General features: G+C 36.9%; 1 protein-coding gene across 1 annotated transcript in view; it reads right to left on the reverse strand.

Moving 5' to 3' along the window:
• The window catches only part of TBC1D15 (TBC1 domain family member 15), a 35384-nt gene that overhangs the window by 10255 nt on the left and 2253 nt on the right, over window positions 1–22876 (reverse strand). The window contains exons 2-11 of the mRNA XM_026865034.1: window positions 22555–22694; window positions 13376–13474; window positions 13059–13133; window positions 12159–12297; window positions 10358–10568; window positions 5820–5922; window positions 4633–4830; window positions 2916–3044; window positions 910–1013; window positions 522–616 (exon numbers count right to left, since the gene is read on the reverse strand). Coding sequence (XP_026720835.1) covers window positions 522–616; window positions 910–1013; window positions 2916–3044; window positions 4633–4830; window positions 5820–5922; window positions 10358–10568; window positions 12159–12297; window positions 13059–13133; window positions 13376–13474; window positions 22555–22694 — 1293 coding nt within the window. The remainder of the gene's footprint in view (window positions 1–521; window positions 617–909; window positions 1014–2915; window positions 3045–4632; window positions 4831–5819; window positions 5923–10357; window positions 10569–12158; window positions 12298–13058; window positions 13134–13375; window positions 13475–22554; window positions 22695–22876) is intronic.

Raw genomic sequence — 22876 nt, forward strand, 5'->3', positions numbered from 1 at the left:
TCCATTCTCCTGAAATAACTTTAGCAATCCCAAACATTGGTGCCCAAATCTTACTACCAAAGATACAGGATACAAAGGATACAAACTGCTAATAGTCAGCAGAATTTGATGAAATTTTTGAAAGTAGGTATAAACACCCTCAAGTCAGAATGCCCACATACAAATCACTGTAAGAAATTTTAAAATATATAAACAGAACACATTTTCACATTTTTATTGTACGTCATTATTTTAATGACACTCCCAGTGAAATTACATAATGAAATAAAGAGCCTTTTGGTATTTTAAGGAAGTTAAAAAATCCAGCCGCTCTGTAACACTAACACATAAAGCTCTGAATTACTGTGGTTAAGAGAGTTTCAGTATTGAGTATATAAGAAAGTTTAGACACCTCTGAAAACAGCAACATGTTCTTAGCAATTCATGTAGGTTACTCAAAGGGTTAATTTTTTCAACTTCATATTGAATTGTAAAAATGTGTGAATTTGTACACTTAGGTATGTTTCTAAATCTAAATTTACCTATAAGACTCCGGTAATCTCTTAATCTTGAGTTTCGTTTTTCCTGTTCCTCACTGACAGATTTCCACTGCAGTTTCATCCTGAAATATTCATCCCTGCAGAAGAAAGATAATTTTGAAACCAAAACATGCTCAATTATTAAATTTCTTCCTTTTTTATTTAAGCACTCATTCATTCAAGTTGTTTGTCATAAATAACACCACCCTTGTTTATATATTTTTACTTTAGTATAACAATCATTTTTAAGAACATCTCACACACTTCTTTGCATTCAACAATCCTTAGCAGCTGTCTTTCAAGCTTCCAAAATACTTTCTACATCACTATATGCCTTAAGAAAAAAGCAGCTATTAAATTTATTTTGTAACAAAACCCCCACTGTACTCACGTTTTCCTTCTTTGTAGATTTGCTCTTTCTTCTTTAGTGCTATTCCAAGGAAAATACCCCAAAAGAAATTTCCATGCCTCTTTTCTTAAAGTATGGCAGAGACCCTAGGGAAAAATGGATATGAAACATTAACAAAATGATTATCTCAATTTTGTGAGCAAATGTCCCTATAGTGATACAACACTTTAAGTAAAAACTCATAAAAATTCTCTTTTAAGGAAGCTTATTTTTATGCTGAAGCCAAATCTTATCTGCTAACTAGGTATCACACTTGAAGGAAACAGGAGGAAGAGAATAGGCTTAAACAGAAAACTGCAGAAGCACTGGATTCATCCTCACAGGATAAAAAAGAAACTACAAAAGATTTTTCTTCCTATATTTTTGCTTCACTGCTGGAAATAAAAACCTTCTGGGCATCACAGAAGCTTTAAAATGCAAAGAAGTACCTTTAAAACTTATATATTTAAATATATACATATGAACATAATATATATATAATTTAAATATATACATATAAATATAAACATATTTAATCATGCTGTTTAACTGCCAAACTTCTGGTCTCATCACAAACTGATCTTGAGGACTAGACTTCCATTTATTTATTTAATTTTAACGAATATTTTCATCTAACAAGACATGGCCAACATGCAGAAGAATCTTCCAAGCAATCAAAAATACTAGTGTCCACTCAAGGACACCACTTGTCAGAAATCTTTGTAAGTAATGCTCATCATTTGTAGATGACAAATATACTAGCTGAATCATATCCCACTCTCATCAAAAGAGTTTCTTTCAACCCCTGCAGTATAGTCATGAAAATAAGGCACTTCTGCCGTCAGACTCCCCAGTTTACCAGTCCAAGGTCAGCTTGATTCCTCACTATATTTCTTCATTTACCATTAGATTAAGGCAAGCAAATAGCATCAACCACTGCAAAAACAAGTAGCAACTGGAACTTTTCCAGTAACAGGCAAACAGTTTAAGAGAGGCATTTTAACTTTTTTTCTTTCTTTAATGAGTATCTGCACTTAACATACTGGAAGTTATTGGGATCTTGAATCATAAATAACACCAAGTGCTCACTCCTCTGGCAACAGACAACAGAAATGACAAGGTAATGGGCTACTGGAAGAAAAGGATTGTAGTAATTCTCATTGCAGAAATGTCCTTAATTGGGCACCTCAGGCACAGGTATATTAAAGAAGTCACAGAAACTGAAAAAGGCCTCAGTTCCACTCTACCCCCTTCTTGGTACATTACTTAATATATATAGGTCTTTAAAGAAAGTATAATATCAGTTATCATCCTCTACTTCTGCTCACACTCCAAGAATGCAAGACGGCATGTTTGCAAACATGCATAAACAGGTACACAGAGAATGCATTAAGGCAGCTGGATTCCCACAAAAAAAAAAAAGAAATACTAAAGTAACATTATGTAGAACAGCTATGGGACATAACCAAAGCTTTCAAAATTTCGATCACTGAGACTAAATTCGCATTCATATTGGAAAAACCCTCAGTCCGATCCAAAATATCAGAAAAAATGTTTAGGACTGCTCTGATGAAGGCCAAATCCAGGCAAACTGCTGGGCAAAGAAGAGAAGTTTTTGTTGGAGAAAGGTAAGAAAAAAAACCTCAAAAAGAAAAGAATAAACCCAATACCCTAACACTGAAGCACTGATATTCTCCTGAAAGGCACTTTGATTTCGCTTCTTTATCACATAAGCCTTTGTGTTTTCAACTCATTCACTTAAGCCAGACACCACACGATCTCTCCCTTTGTAGAGCACCTTGTCTGTTTGCAAGACTGCTGAGGTATTTGATTAGCATGAAATCATGCTTTATGAAGCTTCTCCAGTAATACTGACCGTCTCATGCTCAAAGTCCTGCAATGAAGCATTACAAGTATACTGAAAACAACATAAACATGGTTTGGGAAGGAAACAAAGAGGAGCTGAGAATCAAGCCACAGGTCTTGCTGACTTCAGAAAAACAAGTTACCCCTTTGAATATCAATTGCTTTATGTAGTCGACATTTAAAATTCTTCCTTCAGAATCCATATTCTTAGCCCATTCTTCAGCTGACACAGGCTCTCTTCTACTAACTTCAGGCTGTTTTCCTAGATCAATCTGAAAAATACGCAAATATGTTATATGAATCCCAGTGAAGTGCTTCAGTAGTTTTAAACAACTGCACAAACAGTACTAAGCCTGTCAGTTTCTTATATTCAGTGCAACTACATGTTCACATGTGAATAACTCAGTGAGCAACTCTAAGGATCTAAGGCCGTGACCACATTAGCAAGTAGTGTGGACCAACACAAGCAGATATTTAGAGCAAGACACTCTGTGCTGAAGATCTGGGTACTGATGTTTCAGATTTTAGAGGAGTGCGTATGTGTGTCTTAAATAATCTTCTACCCTCACAAACACCTGAGCTAGCTTCCCATGGTCTAAAAACCTCTATGCAACTGGAAGTGTATCAGGTATGTGCGATACAGCGAACAAGGACAATAGGGAACTTCACTGCAAAAGCACATTCCTGATACACATTAGTGCATCTTAAGAGAGAACTGAAAAGTTACTTGAGTTCAGAGATGCTATGCCCACACAGACTGCACAGTGTAACTGAAAGATCAATTTAAGTACATAGCCCGTTAAAAAAAAAAAAAAAAAAAAAAAAAAAAAAAAAAAAGCAGCCAAGATTGTATGTGCTTTCAGAACTCCTAACACCCACCAAAGTTTCACGGTTTGTGGTTAGTCTCTCTCAGTTCCCAAATTGCATGTTTAAGCCCAGCAGAAATCAGCAGAGAGCAACTCCTTGCTTTCTAAAAATAATCTGATGATGACAACCACCAAGTCAATTTGTGTTTCAACTCTTTAGAAGCCTAAGGCATTTGCCAGATTAAGACATACAGATCAGTGTTGTTTTCAGTATGTAGCATTTGTTATACTTTTTCTCACTGATAAATTAACTAATTAAGTGCTAGTCAGTAAATTCTTAGAATTATAAGGTTCAAACATCTACTGCTAGGATATTAACACTATTCTGAACTCAAGAAAAAAATAACATTCAAAACAGTTTAACACTCTAAAAACATGTCAGCTGCTTAGACAGTAGTCACAAGCATTTAAAAATAAACTACTTCTACCAATCTGTAAGATGCCAACAGGATCTCAAAGGGATTCATAATCCCATTATAAGTTCATTCTAGCTTTGGTTCAAGTCATACATAAATCTGTACATTTATACACCCTAGACATTAATCATCCAATTAAATACTTTCTTTTAATCTTTTTGGCCCTTAATCTTTTTGGCCCTCTTAAATCAAACCAAAATGATAAAGTGATTAGCCAAGAAAGTTTGTCGCTAATCTGCATACCCCACTTTTACTTAACATAGCTCTATCTGACCACAGAAGAAACACTAAACATGAAACAGGTCACTTTTCAGGGTAGTAAGCCTAAAATAACCATAATCACCATTCCAGTACTGACGAACTTACTTTCAAAGCAAAACTTACATTGGCGTGCATAAAACCAGCATTTTCTATAAGAGGCTGATGATGATCTTACTCTCTGATCAAATGGTAGGGCAGCATATGCCAAAATCGCCAAACATAAACAGTGTAACTCACCGAGCTTCAAGTCCTACCTTGCCTTTAAAGGTCTGCATAAAAAGAATCAACGCATCTGTATTATATTCATTTACACTCACTCGTGTAATGACTTCAAATCCTGGTTCTTCCTGCTGGTTTATCTTCAGCCCTGGAATAGCATCATTGAGAAAGTCTGCCATTTCCGATGGTGGTCGCCTTTGACTTGAAGGGTCACTTAAACGGAAACTGTCAAAAATGTAGTTTGTGACTTTGGAAAATCTCCCCATTGTTACTGTGTATGGATCTTTCTTCAATTTCTGTGTTATAACAAGAAAAACAAGTAACATACAAAAAAAAGATTATTTGGAATTCTTGTACTCAAAGAAATCAAAACAACAGGAAAGGTATTGTAGATCTCAAAGTCAAGTCACTGGAGTTTCATGTATCAGTAGTTTGATACAGTACATTCACTATATGATTTTTAAGAGGTATCTTAAGTATTACAATAATACTACTGATTGATTGGAAAGATCAGATAGCAGTGTGCTTAGTAAGCTTGACCTGCATATAGAAGTAGATCAGATCTACTGTTTACTTTCTAGTGATTAATGTCACAAAACATCTTCCTTATTACTTGCTTCTCTACCTTAATAGAAAAAACACATCTTGAATCATCACATACTCTGCTAGGAATCTCACACAAAACTTGATTTATCAGCTAAGTCCAGAAACTAATGTAATTCACTCGAAGTTTTTCTTTAATTAAAAGAAATCAGTAGGTCAAATCTCTGGCCTCATTCAAGTAACTGGAAATTTTGCTGCTGACTTTCACGAGACCACAAACCCCACCAAATGATAAGCAGTTTTAGCATAAAAAACACACCTCCTTTAGGCAATATTGCGCTCTTTGCTGCTCTATTTCCAGCATCCCTTCCAAAGTGTCAGAAAATACTAAGGAAAAGAATATTTAGTCAAGGAAAATTTAGAAAATCCTAATTAATATGTTCTGGTAACTCCTAAAATTTTTTCCTCCTTCTCCTTTCTAAAATTATCTGTACCCAAATGTATAGAATCACAGACAACATTAACATGAATAGGTTTGAAATAGTACCATGGGGAAGTTAAGAATTATTAGAACACAGAAAGCAACTGGTAAGTAAGTGTACTTTCTATAGTAAGCATTTGTTATAGGATACAATCAATGCTTCTACAATGGCAATGATTCAGGGAATATTTGTGTGACATGGTAGGGTAGGGTTTTTTTAATAAACTTCTTCAGAATAAAAAATTCAAAGATAATACGTACTTGTAATAAGCCATATGATGGTTCATCAAAGAGATTTTCAAAAGATTGGGACAGAGACTTGTTCTGAGAATTCACAAGAAGAATCCGTTTATCCTGTGGAGATCTGCAATAAAATTTTAAAAGGGTTTCTGTAAGTACCACCAGTTTTCCCTGGAAATGTTTTTTTTAGAACGTTTACTGTTTTTTAAAGTCACATTTCAGGTTTTGTGCAAAGAAGATAGGTTTGATGCAAGATCACTCTTAGTTCTTGGCACAAGTTCCCAAGCTAACACACTACAAAACAGGACTTTAATTTTTCAAAATACTAGTCGTCATCATACTCATTCTGAATCATACTCTTTCACTCTTTGAAAAAATCATCATCCTTTTGAGAAATTCCTCGGGAAGGTACCTTTTGTCACCCACATGTAAATAAAGTTTTCTTCAACTATAGTTTTCTGTTTATGAAAACAGACAAAAAAAAGAGGTGACACAGCAAATAAAATTTAGTGAGACGTGGTCAGCCTCAACACAATATACACTGACACTCCTTTAACATAACAGGGAAAGTGAAAAGAGCCTGTGTCACCACATACAGTTAAGGAATTCTGTTTACCAATTAGTAAATCTAATATTAAGATACACTGTAAAACATTACATAAAGGAATACAAACTGCTTTTCAATGTATGAAAGCACATTAACAAATTTTAAACCAACAGTATTACAACAGCTACTGTCACAAGAATTCTAAGATTCATACTGACAGGAGCTTAAAAAACACCACAGCCATTGTATTGTGAAACAGAACCATCTCAGTACAGACCTGCAAATGTATTTCTGTGTAGACTCCAACAGCTAAATGAACACAAACCCAATTTGGCCTAACTCACTGTATTTGTACACTCTCGTTCTTCAAAATAACATTTGCTTCTCTGACAGGCTTGCACAGGCATATGAAAACAATAACAATGAAGACAGTGGAACTGTGCTGCTCCTAGTATTTAGTCTGTCCTTTTGCTCTCACTCCCTCTCCTGCAACATCCCATCTTCTCCCATCCTCCAGCACGTCTACCCCATCAATTCATTAACCAGCTCCTGAATCACCAGTTTGCAGCTCAGTATGTGACAAGAGAACAGCCCAGAAGACAGGCTGACGTTCAAGCCTCAGAGTTGGTAGCTAGGCAGAAGAAAGTCAAGCACTTTGTCATCTGACTCTCATACATCACACACATTTATAAGATACCTCTCTACTGCTCTCTCCCAAAGTTTAAATCCACTACTTTTAGTCTTTGAAAGAAAAATTACTTTTATTTTTATTAGTACCTGCATCATCTACCATGTTATTAAAGTCAAAGATAAGAACTTTAATATGCCTTATCTCTCTTCCATTCCAACAGGACAGAAACTGTTAACACTGACGGATATGAAATGCAACAAGAGATCTCATTTTGAGACAGCCAGACATCACAGTCATAGTTTTGAGGCAGCAATGGTTAATGAAGCTCAATTGGCTTTTGTTAAAAAACAGTACAAGGACAAAGGCTGAGTCATGTATTATGTTTCCCTTAACTAAAAGAATGAAAACTTTGTACCGTATCTCCATTTTAATTAAACATTCTCTCTGGACAGCCAGTTGGGTATCAGCAGCTAGCGTAGTGATCTTCAAAACAAATTTGTGAGCTAGTCACTTTATTACACTTACTCATAATCTTGCAAGTTAGAAAGTGTCGTCTGTACACACTGTGTTTTCTCAATATTAGACTGGTGCCACCAAACTACGAAACACAAAATCTTTAAAGCAACAAATTACAAACATTTTGTTCAAGTTTAGCCACTTCACACACACTGATTTCAGCAATGACATGACAATTTATAAGAAATGGTGTCAGAAAAGGGCAAAATTTTTTGAGGTAACAGGAACAGAGGGAAAAAATACCTATGACAGATATTTCAAAGAAAAGCTAAATTTGCCTTAACATCAAGATCCCATGTATTATAAACTATAGGTTGGGATAACAAGTAATGATGCTGCCAAGTATTTCCTTGTGGCATCCAGAAAGCTGAGTAAACATCCTTTCCTAGAAGAGGTTGTGAGCTTAGATACATCATGTACCAAAGCATAAATAACCATTAGGAAACAAGAGAAATTAAATCTGCCATTTCCACAACTTATGCAGCATACTTGTTCTTTTTCCTTAAGAATAAAAGAATCATCACAATTCATGACTAGACCACAAAAAATAATTTGGTGCCAGAAGCAGACCTTAACTGGAAGAGAAGAATCTAAGTAAGAAAACTAAAACTGGAAGTTCCTGCTCAGCTCAATGTTTAACTTTATTCAAATTTAATTTCCATAGCTGCCTCACCCTTCTGTTTTAAAGTTCCTAAAGTATCTGTTGTTGCATTCATCAACACTTAGAACTATTTGAGGTAGAAGTACTACACAGCTCAGCACATCCAGAATGTTTGAATATCACAAGTTTGCCTGCCTTACTTTATCGGGGAACTCCATCTGGTAAGCGTTTCTGGACATCCCAATGTACAGCTACTGGGTCAGACTGCACAAACCCTACACCACTGCCTTCTTTTAAAGACAGACACAAGGGCATGACTGCCTCTCTTCACAGAGTTCCCCCCCCCCCCATCCCCCCCAACAGCTACTGTTTTGCACTGTCCCAAGAGGAATGCCACATCACCTGGCAAGAGGCTAGAAAGCACAAGAACTAAGAATCCATTAGATCAAATAAAGGAAGTGTGATAAATGTCCACTCACTTACTGCAAGCTATTTGAAAGAGACAGTTTGAAAAAGGAACCAAAATCACTACCTATTTCATTTTCATTCAGTGACTCACCAGTAAGCACTACTTTTACATAGCAATGTGAAGTATAATTATTTGCAGCACATGACTCAACAAAACCAGAAATAATGCCTGTTAGTAACACAAACTGTCTAACATTATGCACAGTAACAAACTGACAACTAAATGCTGGACAGAACCTAGGTGTCTGACTTATAGGAGGTTAACTGTCCAACTTCATAACATGGTCTAAGGTATTCCAGTATGTTAGTTCAGGTACCTGTTTCTTTTAAAAAAATTTTCAACCATGAAGTCAAAAGATACAAAAAACTTCCTGAATATAAAAAGACAAAATAACTTGTTACATAGCAGAACAGTATTTTCCTATTTTACACTTTTGAGCAAAAAATATGAAATATAAAATAAGCTTAGTCTAGGTCTCAATATTAAATACACTAACTCCATCAAAATTAATGCAAGCATAGCTACAGATCTGTAGCTCCAGTACTGCATTTTAGTTATCAACTGTCTCGTTGCTTACTGCACAGAGACACACATACATATATTCAAATAATAAGCTTTTTAAATAGTGGCAGTTAAAAAAAACCAGCAGCATTAACTCATCAGATTTAGATTGCTTTTGTTAAAGCCTCAAGTGGACTAACTGGAAAGAAGGCATAAGGGAAAATATTCATCTAAAATTTTAAAGTTTCTAGTTGACAGTTAATCACAAGAACAAAGTTTTGATTAAGTCAATGCAAACCCGTTTTCTACACTGTCAAAAGTACTCTCTATGCCTCCTTAGAACTTGGTCCTGTTTGTTAAATACACATTATGGGAATTAGTTACAAAATTAGAAATAAATTGCTGCAGTACACAGGCAACAGATCACACATAGATAGGGTATAAGGCTTTCAACAACTCACCATACAACACAGGTGTTTTTCCAGTGTTTTCTATATCAGTTGCCTCAAAAATCTGCCCTAGCCTACCAGCAACTAATCCGAAAATAAAACACAGAGCAATATGCTCAAAAAGGAAAAATTTCATTGGGGGGAAAGAGGGGAGGGAGGCAAGGGGATGGCAGGACAACAATAATCCCCCATACCTGCAGAAGTAGTGAAATTACAAAAAGAAATGAAAGGAGGTTTAAGGAAGAATTCAAAGGGAACCTAGAGAAAAAAACCCTCAGGATTTAAGATGAAGTTGTCATCCAGGATTTCCTTGTCTACAGTTGTACCAAGAACATTCTTACACCTTTATCTTGTCACCCTAATAGCCTCTCCATTGGTCTTGAATTTTCCCCTTAAAAAGCTTGCATACAATGCTACAGCCAGTACCATTTCACCAACAGGTCACATTGACCATGCTACCTTCTCCAAGTAGTTGAATTCTGCTTATCACGGACTCCAACACCACATCTTGACAGAAGTGGTTCATGAAGGATTTGACTTTACACTGAGCATTCATAAGAAGTTTCTGTACCCGCTAGAGGAAGCTACTGAGGTATTACAGAGCTAATAACACTTCAACCAATTCTAAACTATTTCATGAACAGATCCAACAATTTTAAAACTTCAGTCTACATCCCAGTGTGTACGTGAAGTTTCAGTTTCCGACACCTTGAAAATTGATTCTACCAATAAACAAGGGAAGAGAAAATACATCAGGAAGCATTAATCTGAAATTCATTACAGAATTTAAAAAGTAATCAATAATCCATATTTTAAATCAGAACCAAGAGTTGTCTAATACTTACTCATTTAGCACAACATGCTTTTCAAGGCATTTAATCAATAGTTTGCTATCTCCATGATGAAAGTGAAGAGCTGGAAGCTTCACGTCATCCTTCAGACAGAACACCAAATAAGACCATCCCATGCCTTCTTTGTTTTGTTTGATTGATTTCAGATCTGTCAAACTGAACAGGAACGACCACTTGCTTTCTCCATTTGCATGAGTTGTAGCATCTTAAAAACAAAATTACCACATGATTTTAGTTTGACTTCCAGTGTTAGCAATGCATCATATCTGTCACTGTTCCTAAAAAAAAACCCAAATCACAAAACCCAGCACTGGTTCTGATAACAAAATGTGTACCATAACTACTGTAACTACTATTCTTGGATTATTCTTTGTGCTTCCTCATCTTCTACAGACTTCTAAAATAATGAGTAAGTCCATTAGACTGCTCCCCTAAAGCTCTGCCTACAGTTTAAGTGATCCAGCAGTTAAATGCTTAGTTGCTGCACCAAATTTCAGCAGGCTGAATCCCACCAGCATCCCCACCGTGCAGTACTACTTAAACAAACTAAATGTGATATACATTACAATACTGGAGGCCATATATTGCACACAGTATTAGCCATGTGTTCCAAGACTGCTATCACAATAAGGGTGAAGCAATTTAAAGTCTCCCCACCCATCACCCTCTCCCATGCTGTGCAAGTGTGTATACACACTGGGCATGACTGTATACATTCCAAGAGGAGGGATTACATTTTATTTCACCAGAGGACACAAAATTGCCAGCATGCCTGGAGGGAATAGGGCAGGCTCCCTGGCCCATCCCCATCAAATTACAGCAACTGGGAACAAGAAGTGTCAAAGGGCATAATGCAAGTCAGTAGTGCTCACTGACACTCATATTGGTTGAAGTTGTACTCCAAGGCCTCAGGATGAAAAATCAATACAAACCACTGCTGTAATAAACCACCCTATGCCAAACAGAGATGATGGTTTTAGCTTTGTATCACGATAGCACTAAAAACTCTCAAACACAGTATTCTAGAAGCAAGGACTGTGCTTTACCCTAAAGCATTCATAATCTTAAATCCAAACCCTGCACTGATACATGACATTTAAAACCATCACAGATATGATGAAACAAGCACAACAGTCCCCAGTTATAGGCTGAGAAATAATACAGGGAAAAGAAGTATTATAAAGATAAATACTAGGGGAGAATCAGAGAAAAAAAAAAAAAAAAAGATTATTTGACAATCATTGTCCTTTCTCCTTCACTTTTTTTTTCCACATCATCTCTACTGAGACACTGTTACAAAAATGATGTAACTATAAAAATTAATTTGCTGTAGAACATCATATAAAAAAAGACTCATGTACCACATAACTGTATATTCCATCTCCCCCTGCTGTTTCAGTATGGAAAGGCATTTTAGTAAACCACTTATTTTTTCATTTTCCTAACACAACAACTGAGTTCAAATTCCATTTGTTTAAAAGAATGCAAGAGGCTAATGCAGATGGAATTGCAACATCATCTAATGATCATCACAGCAAGAAGTTAGATTTAGCATTTATTTTCAATACAATTCTCTAGTAATTTAAAGAAACAAAAAATAGATTGGAGGCAGATGGCAGCTATTCCATTCTGAATTTTTTTCCACACCCAGAGATTCACCTCTTACCACAAACAACTGCCAGCTTTACAATTCCTTATAAAATCCATTTTACTGATCTAAAAGGCAATTCTTCAGTTACAAGTTACCATGAGGAAAAAAAACAGAAAATAATTGTGGGGTTTTTGTTTTAAGTACCTCCATTTGAATGAGGTTTCTTTTTAAAGGAGACTGTGGTGACCATGTCCCATTCTGCTTCATAACTGCTTGGACGGTCTGCTCCTCGGGAACATTTTTCTTTAGGAGTTTGAGTCCACTCCACAACAGAACTGGAATCCTGAGTTTAAAAAAAAAAAAAAAAAAGCAACTATCAAAAAACACATGGCACGAAAACTGAGCTAGTTTCTTAAATTCAACAAAAAGAATAAGTATCTTCATTTTCACAGATTAAAAGAATATGTACTATTAAATCCTAAGAAACCTGATACAGTTCAGCACAGGAAATTTGGACTTATGACTAATACTAAGAAAAGAAGTTTTACTTAATAAATTCAACATGGTACTAAAAAATCCTAGCCTCTCTTGCAGATTCCACCAACATAACAAATTTTTTATTTAAGTGTAAAACTTAAATATTTCTTCTTTAGTCACATCCCCTTAACACTGCTTAAATACCACATATGACGCCATCTTGGAACCCCCATAGAGTTCTATTTGTATTTTGCATTAGAACAGTACCTCTCTGGTTTGAGTCTAATTATGAAGAGTGAATCACCAGACTACAACATATTAGATGTAGGGGCACTCGTCACCTTGATACACTTACACTCATTTGATCTTTACTATTCATACAGATAGTCCCCTTCTATTTTACCTATGAACCAAATAAAAACTAAATACAGTCACCTACACATGTATCCAAATAACCTGAACTGGGCTGCAGTCCATAAATATAATTCCTACATGTAGCTATTAATAACAATGATAATCACATAAATAGATTTTGCATCCAGTTATGAGATCACCTATGCATAAATTAACACAAAATAAAATCTCTGGAGAAACAGAATGAACACCACCAATAACTAACAAATATACCTTTCCAGCACAGAGGATATTAGAAGTATCCAAAGTATCATCCAGTGGTCTCCAGTCTACTATTACTTCATTTTCCTACAACACAATCACAAAAAAATTCAATACTACACAACAAAGCACATATCCCCCTATTTGTTCATGGTATAATTGTGGCACAACTTACACATATATATAAATGATGCAGATGATGTGAAACATTACGTGATGTTTGTTCATTTACGAACCCCTTTATCTAAAAAGGCATTTAAGACTTGCCAAACACATTATGTGTTTGCCAACAAATATATGAAGTTTCCATAACTGTATTATGCAAATACCTTTTCTATGACACGTAATACTCCTGATATTAAGCTGTCCTGGTCATCATTTTTGCCGCAGGATGAATGAATGAAAACTCCTTCTTGCTCATATAAAACCTATAACAAAATGGATATTGAAATAAAAAGAAATGAGATTTTAAAATTGTTTCCCTTTCCTGTGGTACTCATTATCATTTTGACTCACCTATGTAAGTTGAAATGAACACCTCTACCTTGTTAGGGGCTTTGTTACCTTTCCTTCTTCCCTACCCTCAAGATGTCAGTCTTTCACTTAAATCAAGAAACAATAGAAAATGGAACTTGTTAAACTTGCTCTCTAAGCAACATACTATTATTACTTCACCAGTAAATCACAATAATGCATTTAGTATCTAGTACTTTTCAAATCAGCAGGCAAAGGTTCATATGGAAATACCACACAGCTTTTAAAACATTAAAAGGCTTTCTTACACGGCCTGCCTTTCCTCCACTTGCCATTTAAGCATGTTGAAATTATAACCTTGATTTAAGTTAAACCTGGGCAGTCTAGTGTATAACAGAAATTAAAAAACTGCAGCTTTAGAATAAATAATGGTCCAATCCTACATTCAGGGTGAATGGCAAAGGTTCCATTTCAAACGTACAGTATGTGACAGTCAGATGAAAGGCTTGCAGGAGTACACACTGCCCACGTAAATTTTGCATTTAAGCATTTATAAAACTCTTCAGTGTTCTGATCATGCTTTTTTTTTTAAAAAAAGAACTCTTGTCTGTCAAAATTCAGCAGGCTCTTCAAAGCTACATACTATACACACTCTTAAGAGTTCTATAAACAATGTAAACAGTTTTAAACAACTCTGAAAAGTCCCTAACTTAGATTTTGTGTAAGTGAAATATGTCAAATAGCAACAGTAAAATTTTAACAACTGTTACAAACGCTGCCTTAAGAAATATATATTTTGAAAAGCAAAACCTAATAATTCTTAACTAATCAGAGACATATTATATTTCTCTGATGTTAAAATATTATTGTCTCTTTTTCTCAACTTACCCACTTTTCAGGTTTTTAAAATCATCATTATTTGCAGTCAGGCCAGTAAAGTAGAAGTTTAGGTAAACTAGAAGTTTAGCTTAACTAGCCAGACAAGAATACAGGCTTAAAAACAGCAATGAAATCCAGTTAACTTGTCCTTTCTGTTGTAGATTTACTACTTAAATTTCTCTTCCCTTTACACAAGCAACAAATTTCTGAAGTGTCCTGTTTAATCATAGAAATATCACTTGGAAGAAGCCTCTAGAGGTCTCTTAGTATAACCTCTCTCTTGAAGGATTATTAGCATGGTTACCTTTCAAATACTGGAAGGCTTCTTTCCTCTCCTCAGTTACAGCTGTTTTCTAAAAACTGTCCTTCTTCTCTATTACAGCTTTTTCTATCAAAGAAGATTGTCCCTCTATTTCTACCAATACCTGTTTTTAAATTCAGTCCCTATTTAAACAAGGCAAGTTTGGAATTTATTTGAATTTTATCTTCTAGCTATTTGGACCTGATCTATCACCACCATTAGTCAGAAGTATGAACCAAAGTGATCAGTCATTGGGACACCTGTTCCAGAAGAAACTATTTGCATCAGAGTTATACTGGTAGAAGCGCATTTCTGTCAATAATATTAGTATCACAAAGTACACCTTCTCAATGTAGAAGGTATGCAATTTAATAATTGTTTTTATTATTTTCTATCCATTCATCTCAGAAGATCAAACTTTCCCTTTCAGTGTCCTGGTTTCAGCTGGGATACAGCTAGGGTTTTTTTCCTCCTTAGTAGCTAGAATAGTGCTGTGTTTTGGATTCAGTATGGAATTTGATAGGAGAAGACTGTTGATAATGTACTCATGGTTTTAGTTGCTGCTAAGAAATCAAGGAGTTTTCAACTTCCCATGCTAGTGCAGAGGGACACAATAAGCTGGGAGGGAGCACAGCCAAAGCAGTGGACCCAAACTGGTCAATAGAATATTCTGCATCTTATAATGTCATGCTCAGTTTATAGATGAAAGTTGATTGGGAAGCTCACTCCAGCTTCCAGGATTGTGGTTTCAGGACTGTGTCTTCTCTGGGATTACTAGCCAGGAATGGGCTGGGCACTCGTCAACAGGTGGTGAGCAATCACACTGTGCATTACCCATTTGTATTTTCTATTAATACTATTATTACTATAATTTTTGTTTTAATTTTATTTCCATTAATAATTTTTTTTAATTTCAACCTATGAGTCTACCTTACCCCTTACCCAGGGGTGGGGGAGTGTGAGCAAGTGGCTGCCAGCCAGGTTTAAACCACAACACGCAGGAGAAGAAAACACGTTCCCAATGCCACAGATGTCACGCAACTTAAAAATTCGACATTACTTTTCATAACAGATCCAGGTCCCTGCCCCGTGCTCCACCAAAATAGGCAATAAAACCAAAGAAGCGAGAACATGCTCAATAGTTTGGAAGGCATCTGTAAAACAGTGGAGTTACCACAATGTAGCTTATTTCCTTCCTACTGTTACTCAAGAGAAAAACTTCTCCAAGCTGCTAGGATTTGTTCTTATCCAACAAGATATACAATCTTGGAGTTATTTTTTCCAACTGTTATATGATATTTCATACAACTGAGCTTTAAAAGTGCAATTTTTTAGTGTCATCAAAGAAAAATGTTGTCACACATAGATGAGAGTCTAGACAATACAATAATCTAACTAATTGGAAGAAAGGTATATCATTAATCTTACAAAGTATTATCTAGGAAGTGCTTTAACAATATAAAACATTTTGGAAGTTACCAACTCTGAATTATCTGAAATATTAAGCTGCTCTATTCAGCAGTACTTTGTAAGATAACTCCGTAACTGAATTGGAATAAACTGATTTTGAGAATATGGTTTTACAGTGGTAGCACCTGAGGATCAGCTACGCTGAGCAGACTATATTCCACACAACGTTCTTAGCACGTTGAAAATTCAAAAATGCTACTAAGTATTCTTATAGCACGTTACAGTAAAATGTAGTTTGTGACAGATTTTTGTTTTCTGGTATTACAGCACCAGCAAGCTATTAGTCAATTCAAAGAGGGAAAGTAACATTTAAATACACATACAAGTAATAAGTACTAAGGAAAGTATCAAATTGAAGGACAGTATACCAATAGTTAAATTTGAGTAAAAAACATCCATCAGTAGACAACTGTATAACAGCTATAACACTGTATATCTCAACCCCACACACCATGTGGCCCAAAGGCGCCTCTGCAACCCAACAGTCAGGCAAATGCCTGGTCAGTCAGCATACATGGATGGACCTCTAAGCAGCCAGGAAAATAGACATTTCAAAACCAGGTAATAGCAGCATATGCTGCTGCTTGCCTAAACAGTAAGTTACTGCTGACCATGTAAAATGAGTAACTTGAAATAATATGTGGGAGGACAGCAAATGTTGGAGGATGATCAGAAGCATCATTAAAACACTAAGGACTTGTGTAAGGTGTGAACGCAAATTCTATGTAGTGAGATCCTGGTGTGTATGTAGACAGTAGAATGAACCAGATATGAGCAGGACAGGACAATGAGACCCTTTTACCCTCACTAGCAGTTAAATTAACTATAACCCCCCCCAAACCCAACCAAAACCTGCATCAGTATTACCTGTCAACACATCCTACATAGGAAAGCAACCCACTCTCCTTTAAACCTTGATAACTTTTTGCCTTCAATGATGGAGGTCTGTGATCTAGAAAGGCCTCATTATCCACTGTGAGAAAGAATTCAAGAGTTTTAAAGAACGTCATCTGTTCAGTTAGACAATTATGCTTATTTTATTAAGAGACAGGAAAACATGCTACTGGCTCACCTTGGTTTTGTACTATTCATTATTGGTCTCTTTTTCAAAGGTGTGAAGTAGGTAATGTCAAGCTCAATCCTTAATTTTCTTTTCATATGAGTAGAGCCATTGCTCTTCCTCTAGGTCTACACAACATCAATAAACCCATCATAAAAAAAGCCAAGTTCCATATTCATAAGTGCACACCACAGGTGACTAGATTAGTCACCATGTCACTAGGATTTTTATCAAAACCCAAAGTATTGCTCACCCCGATATTACAGCCCTTCCACCCATCCACCCAGTAAGAATCCTGTGCTCTGCACAGTCAAGCCACTGGTCATGGAAATAGAACCCTAGGGAAAAAAGCACTATATGTTGCTTAGACGCTTGCAGCTAAATAAGTTGTCCAGCCATGAAAGGTCTAATCAAAGATTTAAACAATGGCTGGTTTGTTTTCTTCTATACCTATTTACAAACATCTGTTGAACTGTCCACAGACATGCATGTTGCTCAGGTTTAGATGTTATTACATGAAAGCCAGACCCCGATGGTCCCACAACAAAAACAGAAATGAAAAAAGAAGAGTGTTTGTCAAAAGCACACACCAACACAACCAAAGCAAATGAAGATGTAACCTTGAGAGGAGCTCAAGAACTTTAAAAATGACTCAAATTTTAATCCTGTCTTGTAGCTGTGTATCAGAATTACTCAAAAGGTTTGAAGACATCTTAATAGTTTAAAGCTAGTTCTAAGAAAAACAGTTTCCAGATTTATCCATCTGTGGCATCCTTAAGTTCCTTGAAGGCTTCAAATCATAAGCATGACTGCCTAAGGAAATTTATCATTGTAAAAGCACTCAGTGAACAATTGTTTTCTATAAATGAATGAGAAAGTAAGAAAAAAATAGTTTGTATGATTTAAGTATTACTTTTTAACAAACTTACTTAAAATTTTAAGTTTGGAATAATATGTACCCGAGAAGCTTACGTTCATAGGTCTTTCCTGCTTGCCAAGCAAGACCACACTTGCCATCTGCAAGCATAATTTACACCACGTTTATTTTTTCCAGTTCTATAGAATGAAAACTAGATCCGTTGCCCATTTGATTCAGAATCCTACAAAAGATAGAAACTGATGCAAGAGTTTCTAAATGCTGCTAAGCCACCTTTGACCTGTTGTGGGGTTTTTTTTGCCAGAGGTGCTACAGAAGTCAAAAGCAAATTCACCATTCTAATCAGTCATTAAAGCGCTGTGCCACACAGAGACAGCAGGTATTCCATCTCATATACTGACACAGGGTCTGTAAAAACAGGGAACCATAGCACAAAATTCAGGATAACTGCACGAAGCCATAGTTGCTTACCCACCTACTATAAAAAACAAAGGAAAGCTACTGGATGTAGGCTCAGTTTACATGTCATGGCATATGATAGTTAAGGTTCTGGAAAACTAACACTTCCAAGTCCATGTCCAGCAGAAAATAACTTTCTGAAGTCCCACTGTTGTCCCAGTAACAGTATTTCTCAGAAATGAATCATTCTTAATACTCTAAGGACACATCATGGACAATTTGTATCTCCGGCTCATTGTACTGCTTACAATGAGCAGTCAAGAAGCAACGTTTGTAGCTTTTCATTTCCAGGGCATACATGAGCTGGCAGACTTCAGCACACCTCATTCATCAACAATTACAATATATGCAAGAACACAAGAAAAGTTTTGGGATCAAATGCTTGCCATGTGATGACAATTTATGGCCTTGTGCTACCTGCTAGTGAAAGACAACACTGGACATAAAGACAATAGGGTAAAGGCAACAAAACAGAAGGAGCTAGGATCTGGGGCTACCAAAGAACAGGGTGGTTCTGCTCTCCTCACCCATATATTTCCCACCCTGCCTGTGCTGGGCACCTAAGTACTAGCTGATGTCATGTGCACTGACCATTCATACCATATACTCTTGTTCTTACCCCGTCACATGCTAACAACCTGCCAAACACAGGACATTGGAGAGAATGAAGCAGCACTGCAACTCTCTCAGCTAGTTAACTAGACCCATCCTTCAGACACTTCATACTCTCCCCCTGTGTTTTTACCCAGCTCACTCCCCTTTTCTGCCAGAGAGTACAGCTTAGGACCAGCACTGCTCTGTAAAGTTGCCATCCGGCTTCTCACGACAGACGCAGCTTGCAGCACTTCTACACTAAATCAGCCACTGCTCTGGAGTCATCAACTAATTATGGCACTGTGCAAATCCTGATTCTACCAACTTTTCAACAGCAGTTACTTTGGTTTTGCCTCATATTAGAGAATCAGGTAAAGGACCTCACTGTGTTAAAGCAGCAAGCAGGCATGCTCAGAAAGCGACTGAGTAAGAAAGTCTGAATGCTCCACAGACTACAAATTAAGAAAAAATGGGTCTGTCTGCAAACATTAACAACAGATGTAGCACCTGTGCAGCATCTTATTTTCAGATTCTGACAGAAGGTAAACAGAAAAGATGCAGCACAGTAAGGAAACAACTACAGGCCAAGAAAATAAATTCAATTTAGGCATTGGTTGTCTTGAGAGAACTTACATTGACAAAAGAAAGTATCTTAGTTTAGAGCTGTGCTTTAAGTTAGAAGAACTATAACAGGATTTTAAAATATGCATTATGCTGCTTTCATTTCCATCTCCCTCTTTGGAATAGCTGAGGTTTCCCCAGAGCTTATTCACACATCCGCTGTTAAGACTGCCACTGGACATGCAACAAGTACCTACCTACATCAGTAGTCTGCTTTCAGTGACCAGATACCAGCACACTGGAGTGTTCTGCAAAGCATCGAGCTAACATTACCTGACCAACATGTGGTCTGCTCCACAGAAGATAGGCTACAAATTCTGGAATTTGAATTTTAGTAAAAATATAAAGCCATAATCTTATATGTCTTTTGTTTGCTGAGCCTACGGCTCAACCTTTATTCTAACACACTAAAACTTCATGTCCTGCTAATCTTAAAAGAGTAACAAACACCAAGTTTCTAAGGGGAGCAGGGAGGAAATCTTACAAATATTTTTCATGTTGTGACAAATATGAGAAAGATGGCAACACCAGGAACCACATATAAGAAAACATTAAGTTTTTCAAGTTCTGTTGAAGTGCACCAAAGAGTTCTTGAACAAGAAAGTATTTCTGCTATGTATGCAACAATAGTGGGATATCAGTGAAAATACAAGTCTCTTCGGGGTACCAAAAATAAAACCTTGAGGTGGCAACACACTATTTCTACTGTGAACACTTCTGCAAGAAAAATCTTTAATGAACAGGAAACAGGAAGAATACATAGAAATTTCAGAGTTATCAGCGAACTGCTTTGCATTCAAGCATAAAAAAACCTTAACTAAATTCAAAAGAGGCAAGGCAGGTAAAGGCTTCTGTTCACAAAGAAAACCTATGAAGTACAACATATTCAGGAAGAATTATGATTCTGTATGCAGTAGATGAAAAAGGCTGAAGAAGTTGTAATGAAGATTTTTAAATCAAGTGCTTAATAAAATGGCACAACAATGCATAATATAGGAGTCTCTATGCCCCCAAATTTAACTAGCAGGAGGTGCAGCAAGACACTGCCTACACTACAGTATAAATATACATCTAAAATAATCCACTGTATCTGTGCCAACAAACTACCTGAAGGATTCAAAGTTAATTTTAACAGACCATATTTTAAAACTCTTTGCTGGTCCTGTCTATAAAAATAAAACCCTCAACAGCAAACACACACCCCACTCCCAACACTACAGCATTTACAACATTAGTGTTTAATAGTAGCTACAATGCTAGTCAAACACTTTTAGTTGCTGAACTGGCCAAACATCTGAGCTTAGACCTGAAGCTCACATGTTCAGCCAGTGAAAGCTGTGAAGCTTTAACTTCAAGACCAAGGGCACAGGCAAGTGAAAAATAACTTCTCTGACAGCCCATGTGTCAATTGGTAACTTGAGAAAGATCTAACAGCCCATGTGCTGAAGATACTCTGAACTCCAAGAGCATAAAGCAAAAACTGTTATTGTACAGGTGTAACAACAGTCTATACACTGACAGACTAGAATTGGAAGTTTGTACTTCTCCCCATACACAACTTTTTGCCTTATTTTCTAACGTGGTTTTCTGTTATAAGGGTGAGCCCCAAGTCAGTTCTCCGAAATAAGGAAAACAACTGCCACTTGCTAAGCAACAAAAAGAAAATATATGTGCTTTCATGCATAAAGTCTGAAAGCATGCATAAAGCACTGAAAACGAGACCTTACTGCCAAATTAGTGGCAGAAAAAAACTGGCAACTCTAATAAAGGGCTAAAAAATGAAGATCACGCTGTTCTAGTGCAGACTGTCATTAATAAAGTCTGAGTCATGACTCCAGAACTCAACAGCATTGTTTTCCAGAACCAAGTTAACTATGTTGAGAAAAACACTGAAAAGAACCTTCTGAGATATGAAACATTAAGAAAAAAAAAAAAAAAAGACAAAAATCCAAGTAAAGTAGTACATGAGGTAACCAAATTCATAATTCATAGCCCACTAACATATAGAGCAGAAACCAGAGACAATATGAAATAACCAAGCTGTGACTCTACTGATATTAACGATGTCTGGGAAATTAAAAAAATGTGATAGAGAAGGGGAAGGCAAACAGGGTAAAAGTATAATAGAAACCACAATCTTATATGGTTTGCTGAAACCAGATTTCATGATAGCTGAGAGAACGCAGGCTATCCCAGCTGCTTAATATACTGCCATGTTCATTCCATGGGAATTACTTTACACAATATTTTGCAGAAAAGAACATACACATTAAACCCCATTACTTTCATGTGATAAGATCCGCCAAATGAGACTAAAGCACCCCACAAACGCTTACTGCTCTTTCAGAAATCTATCATCTGAAACACCTCATTACAGTACTGCACAGCCAGAAGGAAAAGTGTAATTAATTTAGGACACCCATAGCTTGGGTTTCCAACATACTGGAAAAGTGAAACTGAATACTCTTAACCCTAGTTACATAGAGTCAAGAAAGGGATCCAGATGCTTGGGAGCCCCGCATTGCAAAGTAACACCGCATTGCAAAGTAACAGTGTCAGAAGACAATCATGGAATAAAAATATTTCTACAGTGAAACCATACAGACACAACTCGAACCTGCTGGTGAGGGAGGAGGGAAGCAGAGAGGGTTGGCCAATACCTTCCCTCCTATGACCTCAAACCAGGACAGACATTTGAATCCTTGTCAAGCTCTACTGTTTCATTCAAGAACACTCGGCAAAGATCGGCAGCATATAAAAATCTTTGCATTACCCAATTATTCGACTGACAGGGCTTTGTACCCGCCCGGGGGCTCACACCCGCACACTCTTGAGTGCGCAGGCCAGCATAAAGGCCAGTAACGTCCACGAGCACCTCTGGGCCACGCAGCCACGTAGACGGGACAAGCGCCGCTCCTCAGCCTCAGCGCCTGCTCTGCGGAGGCCAACCCCTGGCGCCGGGGCTGCCCGTCTCCGGCGGAGAGCGGCCTCTTCCAACAACGGGGCCAGCACTCCGCGCAGGCCGGAGACGAGCTGGGCCGGCGTGGGACGCGGGCCGGGCCGGGCCGGGCGGCGGGCTCTGCGACGTGCCGCCG

The sequence above is a fragment of the Athene cunicularia genome (genome assembly GCF_003259725.1).
Source record: "Athene cunicularia isolate RWA chromosome 1 unlocalized genomic scaffold, athCun1 chr1_part2, whole genome shotgun sequence".
NCBI lineage: Eukaryota > Metazoa > Chordata > Aves > Strigiformes > Strigidae > Athene > Athene cunicularia.